This window comes from Apiospora kogelbergensis, assembly GCF_038363985.1.
Source record: "Apiospora kogelbergensis strain CBS 113332 chromosome Unknown utg000005l_segment0_segment0, whole genome shotgun sequence".
Taxonomy (NCBI): Eukaryota; Fungi; Ascomycota; class Sordariomycetes; order Amphisphaeriales; family Apiosporaceae; genus Apiospora; species Apiospora kogelbergensis.
This window is the reverse complement of record NW_027117422.1, coordinates 4,871,483-4,890,720: the sequence shown is the minus strand read 5'-3', so window position 1 is coordinate 4,890,720 and position 19,238 is coordinate 4,871,483. Positions and strand designations below refer to the sequence as shown.

Genomic DNA, 19,238 nt, shown 5'->3' with positions numbered 1-19,238 from the left:
GAATGCTCTTCCTTGCACTCAATAACATAACATACACATGCTTCATTTCTGCTCATCTCATCAAAAAAACAACAAAAAAAAACATGGACTCATCTGAGAAACGAGCACCAACCCCACCACCCTTGCCGCCGCCACTCATGTGCCCCTCGGCTGCAGTCAAAAAGCCACAGTCAATGGCTCAACGACCTTCCGTATACCTTGCCTCACTCGAAGCTGCGGGACCAAACTTCATGGAGAAGGCAATATTCATACCACCGCTCGATGGCATGGCCGCCCTGAACCAATGTGGTATACGAACTTGCTTCGTGGGGCCAATACCCTGCTCTAATTGATAACATAGAAGGGAACGAAGTGACTGGGCAGGCGTTACAAATTCCAACCCGGGAACAAGAGGAGAAATTAGAGCGATATGAGACAGATGCCTGCAGGGTGCACTGTTGCAAATACCTTTTTGAGTATGCTGGGGATGCCGAAGCGTTGAAGGCGGGCCGATTTGATCGCAAGCTGTGGCAGGATCGGATGGGACAGTTTCTGCCTGCGCAATGGGAAAACCAAGCGACCAACCCCACGTAGATGCTTTCCAAGATGTCTCCCGAGAAGCAAATGCGTGCATCGGTTACCATCAATTACGTAATACACGACAATAGCATAGCAGGGTGAATCAATTTTGATATGTAGATCACAGAATGAAACGAACTCGCGATGGTGTAACACGAGGCCGAGATTAACGAAGGATCCTACTTTCCCAAGTATGTTTGCTCTCCGAGCGTCCATACAGCCAAAAAGGCCGCCTGTTGACCGAGTAGCAACACCCATTGACGGGCGCTGCACGATCTGGACACTCAGTCTATCTGGAGAGGAAAAGAGGAAAGAGAGAAACTGCGTTGAGGAAATCAGAAGCTGCTTTTGTTACGCGGTCCCGCAAAGCTCCATAAGCGTGGCCAATCACGTGATCCTCTGAGTTGGTAGTTGGGCCACGAGCAAAGCAGGCAAGCAGTGAGAAATTGAAGCTTTGCTATTGGTCAGGCCAAAGCCGAGGAAGGGAAGGCATGTGGGGCGCTAGTCTGAGGTCGTCGTCCTTTGATTGATCGTCCCGATGATGCAGGCTGTTTGACGTTGACGTTCATCTGGAGTAGTGCCTTCAACAAACGACTTCGACTTTACCTACGGCCGACATTGGAAGGATTCGATACCACCAGGAGCTATAGCAGCAGTCGGGCACACGTCTAAACACCATGAACGTATCACGAGTCGGCGTGCGGGCCCTGCAACAGGGTAAGTGGATGGTTCTCGCGATGGACTCTCTTCGAGCTTCTTTGGATATGGGCGATTTATCGGACAACGATACTGGTGACAGCGGTGGACAGGCATGCCAATTGGACGATTCTGGGGAATTCGTCTTGCCGATGTTCCACCTGTTGGACCACTGACATCACTCAAATCCAAGACTGAATTGAATGGCTTGTGAACCAGCGCTGACCCGTGTAAACAGGAGCCAAGCCCAATGTCTTCTTCTCCCAGAACCTCCCTCGCCTCGTCCTCTCGGCCAAGGCTACCAGCACTGTCCAGACCCGGTAAGCCGACACCCTATGTTCTCCATGTCAATCGCATACACGCGCGCGCGGGGCGGCGGCGGCGGCTTCTTGTTTGCCCCTCTACCTGTTCCAACAGCCCACCATCACGCAAGCAAAATGACAACTAGCTAACCAAAATACCTGCCGCGACCTCGCAGCCCAGCCTCGACGAATAAGATAACCGAGACCGACGCGCACTCGATCCTGGCCGCGCAGCGCCGACAGCGCCCCATCTCCCCCCACTTGCAGGTGTACGACCCGACGCAGACGTGGTTCGGCGGCTCGATCTGGAACCGCATCACGGGCGGCGTCTTCAGCGGCGGCCTGTACGTCTTTGGGACGGCGTACCTGGCCGCGCCCCTCCTCGGCTGGCACATCGAGTCGGCCTCGCTGGCCGCCGCCTTCGGTTCCCTCCCTCTGGCCGTCAAGGGCTCCCTCAAGTTCCTCCTCGCCTGGCCCTTTGCCTTCCACGGCATCAACAGCTGCCGCCACCTCACCTGGGACACGGCTAAGGGCTTCTCCAAGAAGTCCGTCATGTCCGGCGGCTACGCCATCCTGGGCGCCAGTGTCGTCTCCGCTTTCGGCATTGCGTTCTTCATGTAAACGAAAGGAGAGAGAGGAGAGGGCGAGGTTGTTGTTATGGGAGGCAGTGTGTCAGTTGAGTGGTTCACAGCCCAATGGGCAAATAAGGACGCAAGGCCATCCTTTGAGGCCGGCTAAACGCAGTAGCTCGGGCCTGGAATATGTAGCATCAGTTGCTTGGCCGGGCGCAGAAATATGCGGAAAGGGGCAACACATAGGAAGGCGTATAACGGGTTGAGTGAGACGATAGGTGTTCCTGCACGATTAGATACATTATTGTGCCCAATGTACACTTCCATATTCTTCTAAGAAACTAAGGTCATCTGAGCCCCGTGTGAAACCAGCAGAGCAACTCCCACCCAGGCAGCTAGGCATCGCCGAGAATATGTACTTGAGTAGTTGGATAACCAGTTGAACAGGCGATGCCTTGCTTAACCCCACACATCGACAAACACATGACAATTTTCACAGGGAAAAACAAAGGCCATTTTTGGTTGAACATATTTCATTCACACCCTGTCCTGTTAGGCAATGCGGCTGGAAGGAAGTACTTGAGGCAGCAGACCGCTTCCTTCCTCAGTCTTCATCCCGCGTCTTCGTTGCGATAACAAAGACCCCGCCACCCAGGGCTTTGCTTCGCAGCTTTGGGTGCTTCCTGCAAGCAAGCAAGCAACCCAAACTTGCCCCCTCATGCATATCATTGATTCCCAAAGCAACCCATTCATTCACTTTATCTCGTGGTATACGCCAAGAACGCCATATCTCTCCTGGTGCGCCAATGCCTTAATTACAAGCTGCTGCGTCTGGTTCTCCCCTCCCTTCTCTATCCTGTTATTCTCCCATATCATCTGCCACGCATCCTTCCTCCCCTCGGGTATTGATTCATTATCCACTTTAGTTGAACGACTTGGCATCCAGAACAGCCTGTATGAGACGATGATCGCCCAGTACAGCAAGCCTACTGCCGACCGCGTCGCCTAGGAACTCCTTGACACTCTGGATATCGCGCTCGCTGCCGGCGCCATTGACGCCGTTAGTCATGACGAGGTCGGAGTCCGGCACGAGAGTGCGGATGGCCTTGATGATGGCGCCAATGATGGCTTCGTACTCGAGGCGGGAGTTCTCGTTGCCCTCCTTGAGCTTTTGTAACATGTTGGTATCGAAGTCCTTCATGTTGGGCAGTAGCAGGATGCGGACGCCCTCGGGCCCGCTCACTGCCGAGACGCCTAGGATGCTGCCGTACCAGACAGCCGAGGGCGCGTTAGGGTCCAGGAAGTTCTTCAGGCAGGTTCGCGTCGTTTTGGGCCGTAACATCTTGTTGGATCGCGAGAATTTACGGACGATTCGTCCCGCTAGGCTGGCTGCCAATTCGCGGAGCTGGTATTGCTCTTTAAGCGCGTCCGTGCCGTTTTCTGAGCCTAAGCGGCGGCCCATGAGGCAGGTGAGCACCGGGATTATCAGCGAGTTGGCATATGGATCCAGGTGCAGCTCGGGGTTGTTGACGAGAGCACTGGTGCCCGCGAGCACCTGGCGGAGGATGAACACATCATCCATGTGGTGGGTGACCTCGTTGGAGAAGAATGTCACGAAGTACGGGATCAGCTGGTGAATACCAGGTGAAGAGGATATGGAGCCTAGCGCAGCTTCGCGGAGACGCTCGACTTCTTGGTCCGGATCGTCGTTCAAGATGGCCGTCTGCACCTTCTCGAAATAGAGTATCAGCTCTTGACTGAGGTGGTGCTTGACAGCTGGCCGGAAATTGGCAGATTGAGCGCCGGCAAGAGCAGGCAGCGCAGGGTTGGCACCAGGACCCTTCGGCAGCATGTCTTGCGAGCGTGCCTCCGATGTACTGGGGTTTTGGGCGATGGAGGGTTGGACGCCTTCGATGGCAAGCCAATGGGCGGTGAAGGTCATATCTCTGGGGACCTTGGGCAGCGGCGCGTTGATGAGCTTCTCGAAATCCACTTCTTCATCCTCGATGTAGAACAACGGCTGACCGGGACCAAGACTCGCCTCGCCGTACCGGAGTGGGCGCGTAGAATCATATCCGTACAAGGGCTCGACGTCCAGGACGCGTAAGGCTTGGGATATGTCTTGAACCGTCATGTTGGTGCGCTTCGCCGCGCGCATGAATCGCAGTGCCTCGACAATGACTTGGCCGATGCGGTACTCGACATCTTGCGACAAGACACGAAGAGCCTCGTCACCGAGGTTGCCGATGCCGACGGACTCGGCCACATCTTTCACGTTCTCGGGATTCCAAAGAAGGCGCGGCTCGTTGGGCTTGTGCGCGGCATCTTGGGGAGCCGGCGCGCGGGCCGCAATAGTTGACGCCATCGTGAATCTTCGGATCCCCTCGAGATATTTCGCGGTTGATCGAATAGCAGTTTGAATGGTATGGGTTGGAACAGGTTCGGATTACGTTTTATTCGTTTGCCAGCAAGGTTTGGATCGTTTATTTTCTATGTGCTTCGAAAAAGGCTGGTTGTCTTTGGAAAGTCTCGAGGTTCAGAGCGAATGCCGATAGGTTAATTCGGTTTGGAGAGGCAGACCGGTTGCTTGCCGCACATCCTCGAGGATGCTTTGCGACCTCCAAGCGGAAACAACGAGACCAAGATGAAAAAGACTGCCCCCGGGGTTTTTCTGCTGATGCAGGAAGGGAGCAAGTACGAATATTCGATGCTGCTATTGCGCCTGAATTGTCCAGAGACAACAGTCAAGGAAAGGGAAAGTTGAACTCGAGCAACAAGGCTGATGAATGAGCTTGATGGATGTTGGATATTAGAGATTCAGCCTTATTACTGAATGGTAGAAATCGATAGTGGGGTCGACAGAAGGTAGATGTGGCTGTGGATGTGGCTGTGTGTGGCTGCTTAGCCCAGGGGAGTTCTTGGGATTGCTCATCGTGAAGTGCAAAGAACAATTCTAATCCGTCTGAAAACGGAAGTTACCAGAAGCCCATTTCTACGCCTGAGATGGACATTCCCAGTTGCTCAAAGTATGCTTGTTGAGAAATTGCGATTATTGTGACTCGCATATAAGGTGCGCATACTCCCTTTACAACATCGCCGTCTCTGTTCTCCAGGTACCAATTTCCATCTTTGCTTTTACCGAGTTTCTATACTAATGGGGTTTGCAGTTAGAGGAATAGTTGACTGCCAACTTGATTGTCTTGAAGTCCGATTGATAGCAATTTCTCATCCAGCTTGTGTACCGCCAAGAAATGACGAGCGATTCGTGGCCCTTACCTCTTACCGAGATTTGGATCATATCAATCACACAGCATAGCGTATACCTGCATTCAAGCCGCCGCAAATGCAAAGAGCCCCCTTCTTCAATCCAATTGTGGATGGGGCCGCCAATATCCCCTTGAGTGACCTCATTCTGTTTGCGATATTTCATTTCGCTCCAAGGGCCAAACACGAGTCTAGAACCCAGTCCAGGCTTGATCCTTTATTGTCCGCGGCTCTGTGTATTTCACTGGTGCCCTGAAGTGACGGAGGTGCCTGAAACTTGCACCTTTCTGCGGCAGCGCAGTACGAGTTTAACCAGTTTCCTTTAACGGCGTATAATTAATTATTGCTGTGTAAGTCTGAATCGCGGCAACGAACCTCATACCACCATAACAACGAATCCAACCCATGATGATAGTACTACCGCGTACACGAAGGCTCTCAAAGTCTAAGCGACACTAGACATGGTCACAATGCAAGGTCGACATCGTATTTTTGATCTTCCCTAGCCTGCGTACAGACTTTGCTCAATTGCTTGACTGGGCAAGCAAGGACATGGTCGCTGTTGACTCGAGTATGTACCTGCAATTAGCCATCCCTTCACTTTACCCCTCTAATCCTGGCTTGGGCCTGGGCAACCTCCGGGAATTGAGTTGCGGGGGCTGCATACTTCAAGTACCGAGACGGCATAATAACACCCAGTGCCCATCCACTATCAATGAACCTTCCTATTTGGGGTTCCAGTACCACGAGGAGATGTTTTGATCTTGGGTCCCTCGTACGTTGTCGTGTCCTATAAAATCGCCTTTCAGCAGCTTTCCATCCTCGTTTTGGTCATCAACCACCAGTTCAGGGACCTAAAGGATGCGCGGTGTCAAAGTTCGCGGTCTTCTGGCCGCAGTTGCAACTCTTTTACTTCCGAGCGTTGCTGCCCAAGATCGATGGTAAGTCACCCACGGTGCTGTTGCTTATGTGCAAAAGCATTCACCGTCCTACGCTCATGGTAACCTCGCTAACGGCTGTTCTCCAGGTGTGGCAAGGCGTATAAGGCCGGGTAAGCAACAGGGAAATTGGGATCTCTCCCGAGATCATAAAACTGACAGCTCCTTCTTTATAGGTCACCGCTGGTCATTCCCGGAGGTCAATTAGAGCCACCTAGCCTGTCTTCTACACCCCTACTGGATCTCAAGATCACACCAAGGCACAGCATCTATGTAGCCAGCGAGGAGTCTGGAGAGTTCATTGTCGACGCTGCCATTTCCTATGTTCATGGTTCACCGTGGAGTCGTTCCCCTGATGAGCTGAAGGCTACCATAACATGGCAGAACCAGACCTTGGCGAGTGGTACGATCAAGCCTAATACGACAGACAACCTCTTCCCGGTTGATTTGAAAACCATGGAACCGCGAATGGAAGGATATCCGATTACCTTGACAGCAATCTCGCGCAACAGCAACACCAAGTACTCCGTGACTACCGAGCTATTTCTCCTTCCGGAGAAGAGCATCGGCAGTGTGGTCAAGATTGATAACTTGTATGGATCCCTCCTGTATCGAAATCCTACTACCAACGGCGTCTTCATGCCCATTTTCCCCTATGGGTTTTACGGAGACTATTCAGGTTACTTGAACAAGAGTGCCTCCAATATCGAGAACTATGTGTCGCAGGGCTACAACGTGGTGAATGTCGTCTCCTCTTTCGCGGACGACGATATGTCGGCAACTATTCAGACCATGGATCGAGTCAATCTGCTCTTCCAGTACGACATGCGAGGTACATACAAGAATCTGAGCTCGCTTGCGTGGCAGGTACCTCTTGTCAAGGACCACCCCTCGCTGCTCACTTGGTACACAGCCGACGAGCCGGACGGCTGGCAAGACCCGCTGGATGCGCCGAAGCAGGCTTACGACTTGATCGCGTCGCTTGACAAATATCACCCGACTGCGTTGGTGCTCAATTGCCAAAATTACTATTTCAAGGAATACTCGTCAGGCGCTGACATCATCATGGAAGATGCCTATCCCGTGGGGATCAATGCGACATACTCAAAGAAATGGGGTACGTCTTGTAACGAGACATTCGGCGACTGCGGGTGCGACAACTGCGAGGGGACACTCCTTGATGTTCCAAATAGGATCGATGACTTCCAAAGCTACCAGGCCTGGCTTGGAGGTACCGCCATGCGGAAACCAGTCTGGGCGGTGCCGCAGTCTTTCAGTATCCCCGAGGACTACTGGAGCCGCGATCCCACCTCGGACGAGGCATGGGTCATGGACATGCTGGCGTTCAACCACGGCGCCAAGGCACGGCTTGCTTGGATTTATCCGGTCTCCAGCGAGCTTGATAAGGCGCTTTCGAAGCTCTCGAAAGTGGTCACGGCCTCACCCGTCAAGGATTTCCTTACCGGTGCGAATCCTGTATTATTGCAAGACGGGCAGCAGGGAGGGCTCGATGTCGCCTACTGGATGAATGGCAACCAAATTCTGGTCAGCGTCGTGGCGCCTGGCAGCTCGGCTGCCAATGTAGAGATACCTCTACCCAGTGGTATTCAAGTGTCACGGGTGGTATCCACCCCTTGGGGTGGAATTGGCTGGACTTTGGATGGGATGACGTTGAGGGCGAAAGGGGGCCTTCCTTCTCTTGCTACCAGCCTTATAATATTGCAGTAAGCCTGGGGTGGACCAAAGATTTCATATTTGAAATTGTGATTCCTAACAAAGCAATTTGTTCAACCTACTAAGAGATGTATCTTCCACTCCATGTTATGTGAGCCGTTATTCAGCGCATCTTTGAGGCATGAATATATAAAGCTACTTAGTTCATTGCGCAGCAGCTAAGATGGCCTCGAAATCGCCTGACTCCTCGCACATGCGATGGAACAGAGACTTCTTTCCACCCTCAACATCTTCTTTACTTGAGATATCCTTTAGTAACAACTCTCTGATCCCGCCCTCCTCTACGACATGCCCGCCGTCCAACACCACCACTTTGTCGTAGTCCGCAATAGTGAGCAGCCTGTGGGCGATGGTGATGACCGTGGTATTCCTTCTCTTCGCATGTGCTCGCAGCCCGGCCTGGATGGCGGTGTCGGCAGCGTGGTCGACCGAAGCTGTCGCCTCATCTAGTACCAGGACCCGAGACCCTCTGAGGAGACCCCTCGCTACATGGAAAACCTGACGCTGGCCGCGTGAGAGATCTGCAGCTGTCGCATCCAAATCCAAGTGATACTGCATAGATCGCAACACGGTGTCGATCTCGGCGTCGCTGTGTTGGTTCAGGGGGTCGAGGCTCTGGCGGGCTGTGCCGCCAAAGAAGAGCTGCTCGTCGCCCTGTGGGACTACGGTGATGGATTCGCCACGCAGCCTTGATAGGGGCACCGTCGAATTGTCGATACCGTCGATCTCGATGGAGCTGGAGGAATCGAGCTCCAAAGCCCTGATGAGCGCGAGGGCTAAGGAGCTCTTGCCGGCCCCTGTGCGCCCGACGATGGCGACTCGCTCACTGGCCTTGACCTGGAAACTCACATTCTTTAGTGCCGGCTCGAGATATGACTCATAACGGGCAGTCAGGTGCTTGAAATGAACCTCGCCGTGCTGTGGCCAATTGGACGGGATTTCTGGCAAGTAAGTACCGCTCCTCGTCATGGTTTCAGATAGCTGGTTCTCGATAGGCTCTTGCTCGGTTTCTGTGTACTCTACGATGCGCTCAAGTGACGTTAAATTTTCCTGTATGATGGCGTAGATCTGCGCGAACCACAGCATATTCTCGGTGAAAGACATGGCGTACATGAGCACGAGGCCCGCGACGCCCGGATCGATGCTTGCATCGTTCACATATTTCGCCGGTCCCGAGAACACGACGAACGCACCCGTCGCTGCGAGGATGGCACTGCTGAGCACATTGGTGCGAAACGTCAGCCACTGCTTGGCGGCCGAGAGCAGGAGGAAGGCGCTATTGAGCCCATCGACGGCGGCCGCGTGCTCTTCTGCGAGCAGGGTCCCGTAGAGCCCGTAGCCCCGAATGCTGACGCGCCCCGCCATAGTCTCGCCGACAAGCTGGTACAGCGGGGAGCGGGCGGCGGCCTCGATGCGCTTGAGGGAGCGGGCGCCGCCGATGTACAGGCGCACGACGGCGTAGTATGCGACGAAGACGACGAGCAAGGCGACGGCTAAGAAAAGAGGATGGGGTAGCGCCCACAGAATGAGGCCAACGGCCATGGCGACGGACGCGGCGATCTGCAGCGCGTTGACGGAGAGGGAGGCGAGCAGCTGGTCGACGACGCCCACGTCCCGCGAGAACCGGTTCGTTATCTGGCCCAGGGGGTGGCGGCTGAAGAAGACGAACTTGGCGAAGAGGACCGAGCCCAGTAGATGCTCGTAGATCTTTGAGGATGCTCGCACTGAACCCCATAGCGTGACCATGTCGCGCGCGAACGTGATGACAGCGTATGCAACACAGATCGCCGCGTACCCAGCGAGGTAGTACCAAGGGCTCAGGTCTGCGGGCTGGGTGATACTCTTGGAATTGGCCTGCGTGTCTCCCTTTCCCATCGTTTTATCGCGGCTATTGTTGTACTGGAATGCCCATTCTTTGATCCAAAGGTTTGTACCCAGGGCTGCCAATTGTTGTAGAGCAAAGCCACATAGTACTAACATCCAGAACCATATTGAGCCCATGGCATTTAGGTAATACTTCACAACGGACCAAGATATTGTGCCCTCAAATCCGCTCTCTTTTTGTTCACCATTCTCGGCTGCTCCATTGGTGGTCTGCGCTGTGTTGTCCAGATGTGGTGGTTCCCTGACTTCTTCGGTTGAAGCAGCAACCCTCCCCTTATCAGGGGACTCTTCCTGTGACAGGTCCGTATATAAGTATCTGTCCACGATCGCACTCTTTAAGACATGGTCTGCAGTCCCATGGGTCTTGACTCGGCCGTTCTCAAGTTCAACCGCGTAGTCGCAATGTGGAATAGCTAGCTGCAAATGGTGAGTAGCCAATATGCAAGTCCGTCCCTGCATCAATGGGCCCTTGATGGCGTGGAAGAAGATATGATTCGCAGTGCGAGAATCAACAGCGCTGAGGCAGTCATCCAGGAGAACCAGCCTCGACGGACTGTACAGAGCTCGAGCCAGCGCCACTCGCTGCTTCTGGCCCCCTGAAAGCCGATTGCCGTCATCTCCCGCCACAGTCTGGTCTCCATCAGCAAGAGCAGCTAGATCCGGGCCTAGGGCAACGGCCTCCAGCACTGTCTGATAGCGCTGGCCGTCGAAGGGCAGACTGAGCAGTATGTTGGCTCGTATGCTCCGGTTCATTATCCACGCTTCGTGTGGGCAATATGCAATCATGTTAATGAGTCCAGGTAATGTCTGCGGTTGCTCTATACTGCCCAAGCCGTGTGAACTTCTTGTGTATGGCACAAATAGCTGCCCGTGTTCAAGCTGCATCTCTCCAAGCAGCGCGAGTAGAAGGGACGATTTCCCCGAACCACTGGGACCATAGACAACATTGAGTCCACCTTGTCGAAACTCGATAGTCAGCTGCAGTACGAAGCTGGAATCTTCTGGTCGCATATTTGCGGAAGACCCATTCAAGGCTGGTGTAGCTGGTACGCTCAAATGGGTTGTTGGCCACATCAAAATAGCCCCATCGAATCCAACAGTCTCTGGGGAGCTACCATCTTGATCGTGTAAACGCTGGTCGGATTCGGGCTCTTGCAAGAACCTTTCGACACGCATAAGGGATTTGTAGGCTTGAATCAAAAACGTGGTCGAGTCCGCCAGCCGGTTCAGCGGGATTCGCAGCACAGCGAACGTCGCGAGAGCGGGAAACGCTACAGATGTCTCCAGCCGGTTTTGCCAGACTATAGTGTAAAAGAAGAATGTGATCAGAGTGGATAGGAAGGGGAGCGAATAGAACACAGTCATCGAGATCGACCACCAGATAAAACGAGTTCGCAGCTTCTTCAACTCGGCGGTGCGTTTCTCCCGAACGTGCTCGCGAAACGGAGCCTCCCATGCATAGTACTTGATGGATCTGATAGTGCGAAGAAGCTCGTCGCTAGCTTGAATTCGCGCGTCGCTGGCCGATAGTAGTTTTCCTTGCACTGCCGCGAGGCGCTTAGATACCTGTACGTTGACGGGGAGCAGGGCTACCATGAGCAGCACTCCAAGGATGCCGCTCATCCCCAAGATACGGTACAACAGGTAAGTCCCGATGGCGATTTGCATCGGGAATGTCACCCAAACCATGTAGAGACTCCCACTCATGACGCTGATGTGATCGACATCGCCAGACACCATATTGATGATGGCACCATCAGTGATAGGGATTGCGTCTTGCGTCACTGCATCCGAAGTCGAGTCACAACTTTGAGGTGACTTTGCCACCCTTTTGCATGCTTTCCCATATATCTGGCTCAGTAAAACGGCGCGGAGCTTAGCATTGATTCGGTTGCCCTTCCAGCCACATTGCGACTCAGCCAGTCCAGCAACAGAGACTGAGACGAATAGCCCAGCGACACAAAGCCAGGCGGCCCGGTTTTCTATCCGGTCAGGGGACTCGAGGTGCTCGAGGATCAGCTTGATGAGCAGAGGCGGCACAAAGACGGCCACGCTTGTCACGGTAGCCCACAAGCCCTGTTGGAGTATGTCTCGGCGAAGGAAGCGGAATATCCGCCACATGAGGCGTGCATCGCATATCGTCTGGGACTCATACGCTGGAACGATGAGAGCCGATGTCTGTTCCAGTGTTGGCGGATCAAGACGCGTCGCATCCAATGATTCCGTCCGAAATACCCCCAAAGTAGCCCTGAAATCCAAGAGAAGCTAAGAAGCGAGAACAGGTTGGCCGTATCTTGAGAACTGACATTCAGCCTGTTGCCATTTCTGTCAAGTGGCGGGACTCTGGGGGCGAATCCGTGGATCGCAAAAAGCCCCATGAACAGCCAGGTCCGGATGGAGTAGTATGAGTACATGTTATGTCGGTCTGAATGGTCTGGATAAGCTGAAACCAATATTATAAGTGTACACAGCATCTGTACTGCGTACAAGCACAACGAGTATGGCTGCAGACGGGTGTCTACCACTTCGTGGCAGATATATCGTGATAATGAAAGCACCAACAGATAACCAGAGGTTGATAACGATACCGCCGAACCGTATTCTTTATTGCCGAAAAGGCGAGCAACATCCGTGAGGACACAGACAGCGAGTATGAAAATCTCCAGAGTTTTCACGGGCCACGAAATCCCTATGCGACTCGGTGAAGGCGAATCTGGAACATCTGGCAGTCTACCAAGCAGGAGCTGTGTGCTGCTGGCCGGCTCCGGTCTTAACGAGATATGGCGATGGTGCACATCGTGGTAAAAGCCGATGGCAATAGCTGTGAGCGAGAGAGCACATGCCGCTGCTGGTAGAAATAGGTCTAGAAGCCTCATGATAACGCAAATGGATACATGCTGGTAATCGTCTTGCCATTCTGGCCCTGAGCACGAAATGGCACCCATCATCTAATGGCGCACTCGCTGTCTTCGTTGAAGTGTACTGGCGGTAAAGGGTCGGAGTTGCTGTCTAAGATATGAAATTAACATATCAGGACGCTGGCGGGTTCATATCAACAACGATACTGCGACGCAACAGAAATGCCCAGCCTTGTTGGCGACACAGCAGACCGAATTAGGAAGGTTACTTGCCTTACTATCTCGCCGGTAGCAGGGATGACGGAGGATCCTACATAATTAGACGCGTAAGAAGATTCCCGGCATAGTGGTAACCGCCTCAGCATCGTCTATTATCAGAACAGGCAACAACAAGAAGGGAAGAGGAAAAGAAGGCCCCCAGCTTGGCGATCAATACAAGCTTCATTTGGCACACAATCTGATCAGGCATCTAATAAACAAATCGAGGTTTACAAGGCTCCCGCGTAGAGTGTGACTGCAACCTGCAAATAACGCAAGGGGTGTCACCGCTGGATATTTCAAGCGATCTAGCCTGAAGTCGTTCTCAAACGTATTCAATCACCCTTTTGCCTCATCAGTACTACATGAAGCCCGAAGCCTTATGTACCTAGCTGGAAGCTAGGACAATATTCTCTTGTCCAATACATCCACCGGTAAGTGATGGTCTGCTTGCTCCAGAAAGTGGCCCTTTCAGAGTTGCGTAGAGGCTGCATTATTGCTCTAGCGGTTCCGGAGCCTATGAATAGTTTTGTAATGTATGAGTATGAACCACCAATCAGTCATTAAGTTTTAGTACCCTCGAATTTGGTGACGGGGGGAAGAAAATGCTGGATTTGTAGAGCCCCTATATGATCAGATGCACTCAGTAGTAAGCCTGTGAAGTTTACATATATGGGACTCGTTATGCTAACACGTACGCTTTGTGTTAAGGTGTATTATATTATAATTCTTTATAAAGTATATATCTACTCTTCCGTGATGGCTGTCTGGGAAGTATTCCGCTGCCTATTCTGCATTAAATGTTGGCAAGGACAACACCGCGTTTCTTTGTGCGCAATGTGCTGCCATCTTTATCACTTATGAGATCACACATAGATTTTAAGGGTGGTCATACTACGGCTGCAGCGGACAACAATCTCGGCTGGGCTGATTTAAATTACGTGCATGCTGAGACAATACCGGAAACAGCAAGAACCGGACGTTCCCCAAGACAAATAGGCCCGTAGGTCATGCGGGGCACTGCCTGTGTTAGGTAAGATCGAAGCTGAGATATCGATAGTCTATAAATCTACGTGAAAGGTGCAGTGTCGATCCCTTCCCCATCCTGCCACTCCGCCGAACGGCTCGGGACCTCCTCAGCCACTGGTGTGAGACGGCACGCAGCAATAGAGGGAAAAACTTTACCTATATATGGATAAAGATGGCTGTCGGAACCGTTCGGTATCGAAACCTGGTTCCCCAATGGTTCCACATTGAAGCAAAATGTACGTGCTGCAAGTCGTCATCTTCTTCCTCGTTGCCCTCGGCTACTGCCGACACAACCCAATACTACCCAGACAGGCCGCGCTCGATTCCGACTACGAATATGTCGTGGTAGGCTCCGGGCCCGGCGGCGGTCCCCTCGCCGCGAATCTGGCGGCGGCTGGCCACAAAGTGTTGCTTATCGACGCGGGCGGCGACTCCGGCGATGAACTCGTCGAATCGGTGCCCGCCCTCTTCCCCTTCTCGACCGAGTACATCGAGACCAAGTGGGACTTCTTTGCGACGCGGAGCCCCGACCCGGCCGTGGAGGCGCAGAACCGTATCACCTCGTACCGCCTACCCGACGGTACCGTCTACACCGGTCTAAACCCGCCCGCCGGTGCCGTGCCAATCGGAACGCTCTATCCGCGCGCAGGCACATTGGGCGGGTGCTCGCAGCACAATGCGCTTATCGCCATCCGCGCCTTCGACAGCGACTGGGACGTTGTGGCCCAGAAGACGGGCGACGCCTCGTGGAACGGCAAAACCTTCCAGGACCTCTTCCAGAAGATCGAGAACTGCGACTATTTACCCAATAGCATCATTGGTCACGGCTTTACCGGCTGGTTCCACACGTCTCTGACGTCCCTCTTGACCGCGGTGCAGGACTTGAAGGTCGTCAGCATCATTGTGTCCGCGGGCTCGGCGCTCGGCATGGGCATCACCACCTCCCTGATCGGCACCGTGGCCGGTCTGTTGGAGATCCTGTTGAAGGATGTCAATGCACCTGGGAGAACAATTAGCAAGGGCCCGTATCAAGTTCCGCTCTCCATGAAGAACTCGGCGCGCGGCGGGGCTCGCGACAGGATTTTGGAGGTGGCCAACGCCGTCGACATCTTCGGCAACAGGCGATATCATCTGGACATCAAGCTTGAGACTCTCGTGACCAAGGTGAATCTGGATGCTGATCTCAAAGCAACCGGGGTGAATTATCTGGAAGGCAAGAGTCTTTACCGTGCCGATCCCCGTTCTGGATCCGCGAAAGCGTCAGCAGAAGGCACCGTCAACGCTACAAAGGAGGTCATCATCGCCGGCGGCGCATTCAACACCCCGCAGATTCTCAAGCTGAGTGGGATTGGGCCTCGAGAAGAACTGAGCAAATTCGGCATCCCGGTTAAGGTGAACCTGCCTGGAGTCGGCGGCAACCTCCGTGACCACATCGAGGTTCCCGTCATCAGCAAGTCCAACAGGGATTTCTCTCTCTTGAGCGGCTGCACTTTTATGCAAGGGTACCCCCAAGTCCGGGACCCGTGCATAGAGCGGTATCTCGGCGGCATCGGCCAAACGGGCAAGGGTGTGTACGCGAGCAGCGGCCTCGCTCTCGGCGTGGCCTTGCAGTCGTCCGCCGCAACGCAGGGTGATCCAGACCTGTGGGTCTACGGCGGGCCCGCGAACTTCCCCGGGTTTTACCCGGGCTGGTCGGCGGAGTCGGTAGCCGACCATCGGCACTGGGTGTGGATATCTTTGAAAGCCAGCACGCAGAACCGGGCCGGCACGGTCAAGCTGACGTCGGCGGATCCCCGCGACGTGCCGCAGATCGCCTTCAACACGTTCCAGGACGACCTGTCCAAAGACCAAGACCTGCAGGCCTCGTACGAGGGGATCCGCTACGCACGCGATGCCATGGACAAGCTGATCCCGCTCGATGGCTCCTTTGTCGAGGAGACGCCCGGCCGGGCCAACGTCTCGACCGAGGCCGACATCAAGAATTGGGCCTACACCAACAGCTTCGGCCACCATGCCTGCTGCACGGCGGCCATCGGCGGGGACAATGAGGAGGGCGCCGTGCTCGACTCCAACTTCCGCGTCCGTGGCACCAAGGGCCTACGGGTGGTGGATGCCAGCGCCTTCCCTGTGGTTCCTGGCTTTTTCATCCAGCTCCCGACTTACCTGTTGGCGGAGAAGGCGACCAAGGCCATTTTGGATGCAGCATGAAGCTCTAGTGGGTAGATATGATGAAAAAGATGTAAAGCAGATTATAAAGATAGTATAGAAAATTTAAATATGACATCATCACACTTACAGGTAGCTAGCCTCTATGTGTTGAACTCGACTATACTATTGGGCTAATGGCGATTTGGAATCATGTTGGTAAGTACTATGCGTAACTCCCGCAAGTCTCATATTCTAGGTGTATTTTATGTGACATCTTTTCTCTGCATCAACTTATAACTGTGTCCCTCGATTTCACGTTGAGTTCAACAAACTTGTGCTATAATAGAAGGGGCATGTATCTATGCTGTCTAATGCCAGTATGACGAGAAGCACGCTTTTGTATAGTGAGGTTTGGCCTGGACTGTACTTGACGAGACATAACGCTTCTTGCTTCTAGCAAGGAGGATTTCCTTCCGGAAGAAAGCCGAGGCAAGATATACCAGGGGGTACGACCAAATGAAGAACCACATTCTCGTCATAGCACCCCTCCTCAGGTTATGCAGTATCTGCACACGAAAAGATGAAGTCATCGATAAAGCCTTGGTATGCGTACGTCTGCACACCATCTCGGGGTGCCATGACGAATTCTTCCTGAACGCCGTAGTTGTCGGGTTTGATAGCAATTGGGCAATGCAACAACCATCTAACAAGATCTCAAGCGGGTCTACTCATTTTTTAAATACAGATAATTAACGAACCATGGTATAGGACAACTTAAAATATGCGAGCTCTGATAGGTGCGGCTTTCCACCGGCGACTGGGCCCGGCAGCTGGGGTATTTCTCCGGGGATCATCGGCACTGGGCCTGTTTTGGCAGGCTCGGACCCATGCGTCCGAAGGGGAGGCAGCAAAGCACAACAGCCCAGGCGACGGAAAATATGACGGTCGAAAGATAGCCGAGAGCGATGTGGTGTTGACCCTGCCGATTGCAACCACGGTTCATGCCGCATGATTGCATCAAGATCAGCCCATCGCCCCGCAACGTCTCCCATTGATGCAAATATTGTTGAATACGAGCTCCCTTCTTATCCCGGTCATCCAGAACCATAAACGGGCGACGCCAGCAGCACCCGCAATGCGTCGGCTCGGTACTTAAGCTTGGGTTGAGCCTAACCCAGCTCGAAGTGGCCTTTGGCAGCACCAATCGCTAAGATATCAACAGGAACCGCCTGCGACAATCCGCTGCTGTCATCATGAGATCTGCAACCCCCTGGGCGTCCAGCGCCCTGCTGCTGCTCGGCACCGTGTTGAGCGGCGTGGGTGTCACCAGGGCCGACAACCCGATCGTGCAGACCATCTTCAGCACCGACCCGGCGCCCATGATCTACAAAGATCGGGTGTACGTCTTCACCGGCCGAGACCAGGACGGCGCAACGGGCTACGACATGCGCGAGTGGCACCTGTATTCCTCCGCAGACATGCAGAACTGGCAGGACCACGGCATCCCCGCGAACCTGGCTACCTTTAGCTGGGCCAACGCCAATGCCTGGGCCGGGCAGACGGTGGAACGCAACGGCAAGTTCTACTTCTACGTGCCGATCCGCCAGAACAGCGGCGCCATGTCCATCGGCGTGGGCGTGAGCGACAAGATCGAGGGGCCCTACAAGGACGCGCTCGGCAAGCCGCTCGTCTCCAACAACGAGATCGACCCGACCGTCTACATTGACACCGACGGCCAGGCGTATCTGTACTGGGGCAACCCGAACCTGTCGTACGTCAAGCTCAACGCCGACATGATCTCGTACAGCGGCGGCATCCAGAAGGTGCAGCTCACGACGGCCGGGTTCGGCCAGCGCAACGGCAACGCCCAGCGCCCGACCACCTTCGAGGAGGGTCCCTGGCTCTACAAGCGCAACAGCACCTACTACATGATCTACGCGGCCAACTGCTGCTCCGAGGACATCCGGTACTCGACCGGCCCCAGCGCCACGGGGCCTTGGACCTACCGCGGCGTCATCATGGCGTCGGCCGGCGCCAGCTTCACCAACCACCCGGGCATCATTGATTACAAGGGCAAGTCGTACTTCTTCTACCACAACGGCGCTCTGCCCGGCGGCAGTGGCTACCAGCGGTCCGTGGCGGTGGAGGAGTTCACGTATAACTCGGACGGCACTATCCCGACTATCAAGATGTCGACGGGCGGGCCCGCGCAGGTCGGCACACTGGACCCCTACCAGCGGGTCGAGGCCGAGACCATGGCGTGGTCGCAGGGTGTCAAGACCGAAGTCGCCAGCGAGGGCGGCATGGCCGTGTCCTTCATCGACAACGGTGACTACATCAAGGTGCGCGGCGTCAACTTCGGCAGCGCCGGCGCCAAGTCCTTCAGTGCGCGCGTCTCCTCGGCCACGAGCGGCGGCAAGATCGAGATCCGCCTGGGTAGTGCCACGGGCACGCTCGCGGGCACCTGCACGGTGGCCGGCACGGGCAGCTGGACGACGTGGGCGACGGTGACGTGCCCCGTAAGCGGCGCGACCGGCACCAAAGACCTGTTCCTTCGCTTCACCGGCGGCTCCGGCAGCCTCTTCAATTTCAACTGGTGGCAGTTCAGCAACGGCAGCGGGACGTCAACTACAGACGCCCCAGTAAGCGACTCTCAGAATTAATTCCATCCTGTTGTAGCATGTCTTTGGGGGTGATGGAAGGTTTGGCCAACGTGCAGAGTTGCCTACACCCCCCCATGAGACATACAATTCACAGCCTGGAAGTACTAACGCCGAGAGCCAATAGGCCCCGGCCCCGACGACGACTGCCCCAGTGCCTACTACCACCACGAACAACCCGGCACCAAACTGTCAGGCCCTTTATGCTCAGTGCGGCGGGCAAGGCTGGTCGGGTGCAACGTGCTGTTCGCAGGGCACTTGCAAGGTCTCCAATGAGTGGTACTCGCAGTGTGTGTAGATAGGGGAGGCTTCATTCATCTGTATGTAGTCCGTGAAG

General features: G+C 54.3%; 7 protein-coding genes across 7 annotated transcripts; 5 read left to right on the top strand and 2 right to left on the bottom strand.

Moving 5' to 3' along the window:
* Window positions 1–83: 83 nt before the first annotated feature.
* PG998_008238 (uncharacterized protein) lies at window positions 84–573 on the top strand (the record flags this gene model as incomplete). Its single annotated transcript, XM_066875054.1, has 2 exons — window positions 84–288; window positions 341–573. 2 exons carry the CDS (start codon window positions 84–86, stop codon window positions 571–573), a joined length of 438 nt encoding a protein of 145 aa, XP_066730999.1.
* Window positions 574–1,235: 662 nt separating this feature from the next.
* PG998_008237 (succinate dehydrogenase cytochrome b560 subunit) lies at window positions 1,236–2,177 on the top strand (the record flags this gene model as incomplete). The annotated part of the gene is made up of 3 exons (XM_066875053.1): window positions 1,236–1,275; window positions 1,493–1,574; window positions 1,733–2,177. 3 exons carry the CDS (start codon window positions 1,236–1,238, stop codon window positions 2,175–2,177), a joined length of 567 nt encoding a protein of 188 aa, XP_066730998.1.
* Window positions 2,178–3,050: 873 nt separating this feature from the next.
* Window positions 3,051–4,493, bottom strand: PG998_008236 (uncharacterized protein; the record flags this gene model as incomplete). Its single annotated transcript, XM_066875052.1, has 1 exon — window positions 3,051–4,493. The coding sequence occupies one exon, from the start codon at window positions 4,491–4,493 to the stop codon at window positions 3,051–3,053; it is 1,443 nt and encodes a 480-aa protein (XP_066730997.1).
* Window positions 4,494–6,253: 1,760 nt separating this feature from the next.
* Window positions 6,254–8,058, top strand: PG998_008235 (uncharacterized protein; the record flags this gene model as incomplete). Its single annotated transcript, XM_066875051.1, has 3 exons — window positions 6,254–6,333; window positions 6,420–6,443; window positions 6,507–8,058. The coding sequence occupies 3 exons, from the start codon at window positions 6,254–6,256 to the stop codon at window positions 8,056–8,058; spliced, it is 1,656 nt and encodes a 551-aa protein (XP_066730996.1).
* A 150-nt stretch (window positions 8,059–8,208) lies between these two features.
* On the bottom strand, window positions 8,209–12,069 carry PG998_008234 (2-alkenal reductase; the record flags this gene model as incomplete). The annotated part of the gene is made up of 1 exon (XM_066875050.1): window positions 8,209–12,069. One exon carries the CDS (start codon window positions 12,067–12,069, stop codon window positions 8,209–8,211), a length of 3,861 nt encoding a protein of 1,286 aa, XP_066730995.1.
* A 2,258-nt stretch (window positions 12,070–14,327) lies between these two features.
* Window positions 14,328–16,301, top strand: PG998_008233 (uncharacterized protein; the record flags this gene model as incomplete). Its single annotated transcript, XM_066875049.1, has 1 exon — window positions 14,328–16,301. The coding sequence occupies one exon, from the start codon at window positions 14,328–14,330 to the stop codon at window positions 16,299–16,301; it is 1,974 nt and encodes a 657-aa protein (XP_066730994.1).
* Window positions 16,302–17,494: 1,193 nt separating this feature from the next.
* Window positions 17,495–18,904, top strand: PG998_008232 (uncharacterized protein; the record flags this gene model as incomplete). The annotated part of the gene is made up of 1 exon (XM_066875048.1): window positions 17,495–18,904. One exon carries the CDS (start codon window positions 17,495–17,497, stop codon window positions 18,902–18,904), a length of 1,410 nt encoding a protein of 469 aa, XP_066730993.1.
* Between the last annotated feature and the right edge of the window lie 334 nt (window positions 18,905–19,238).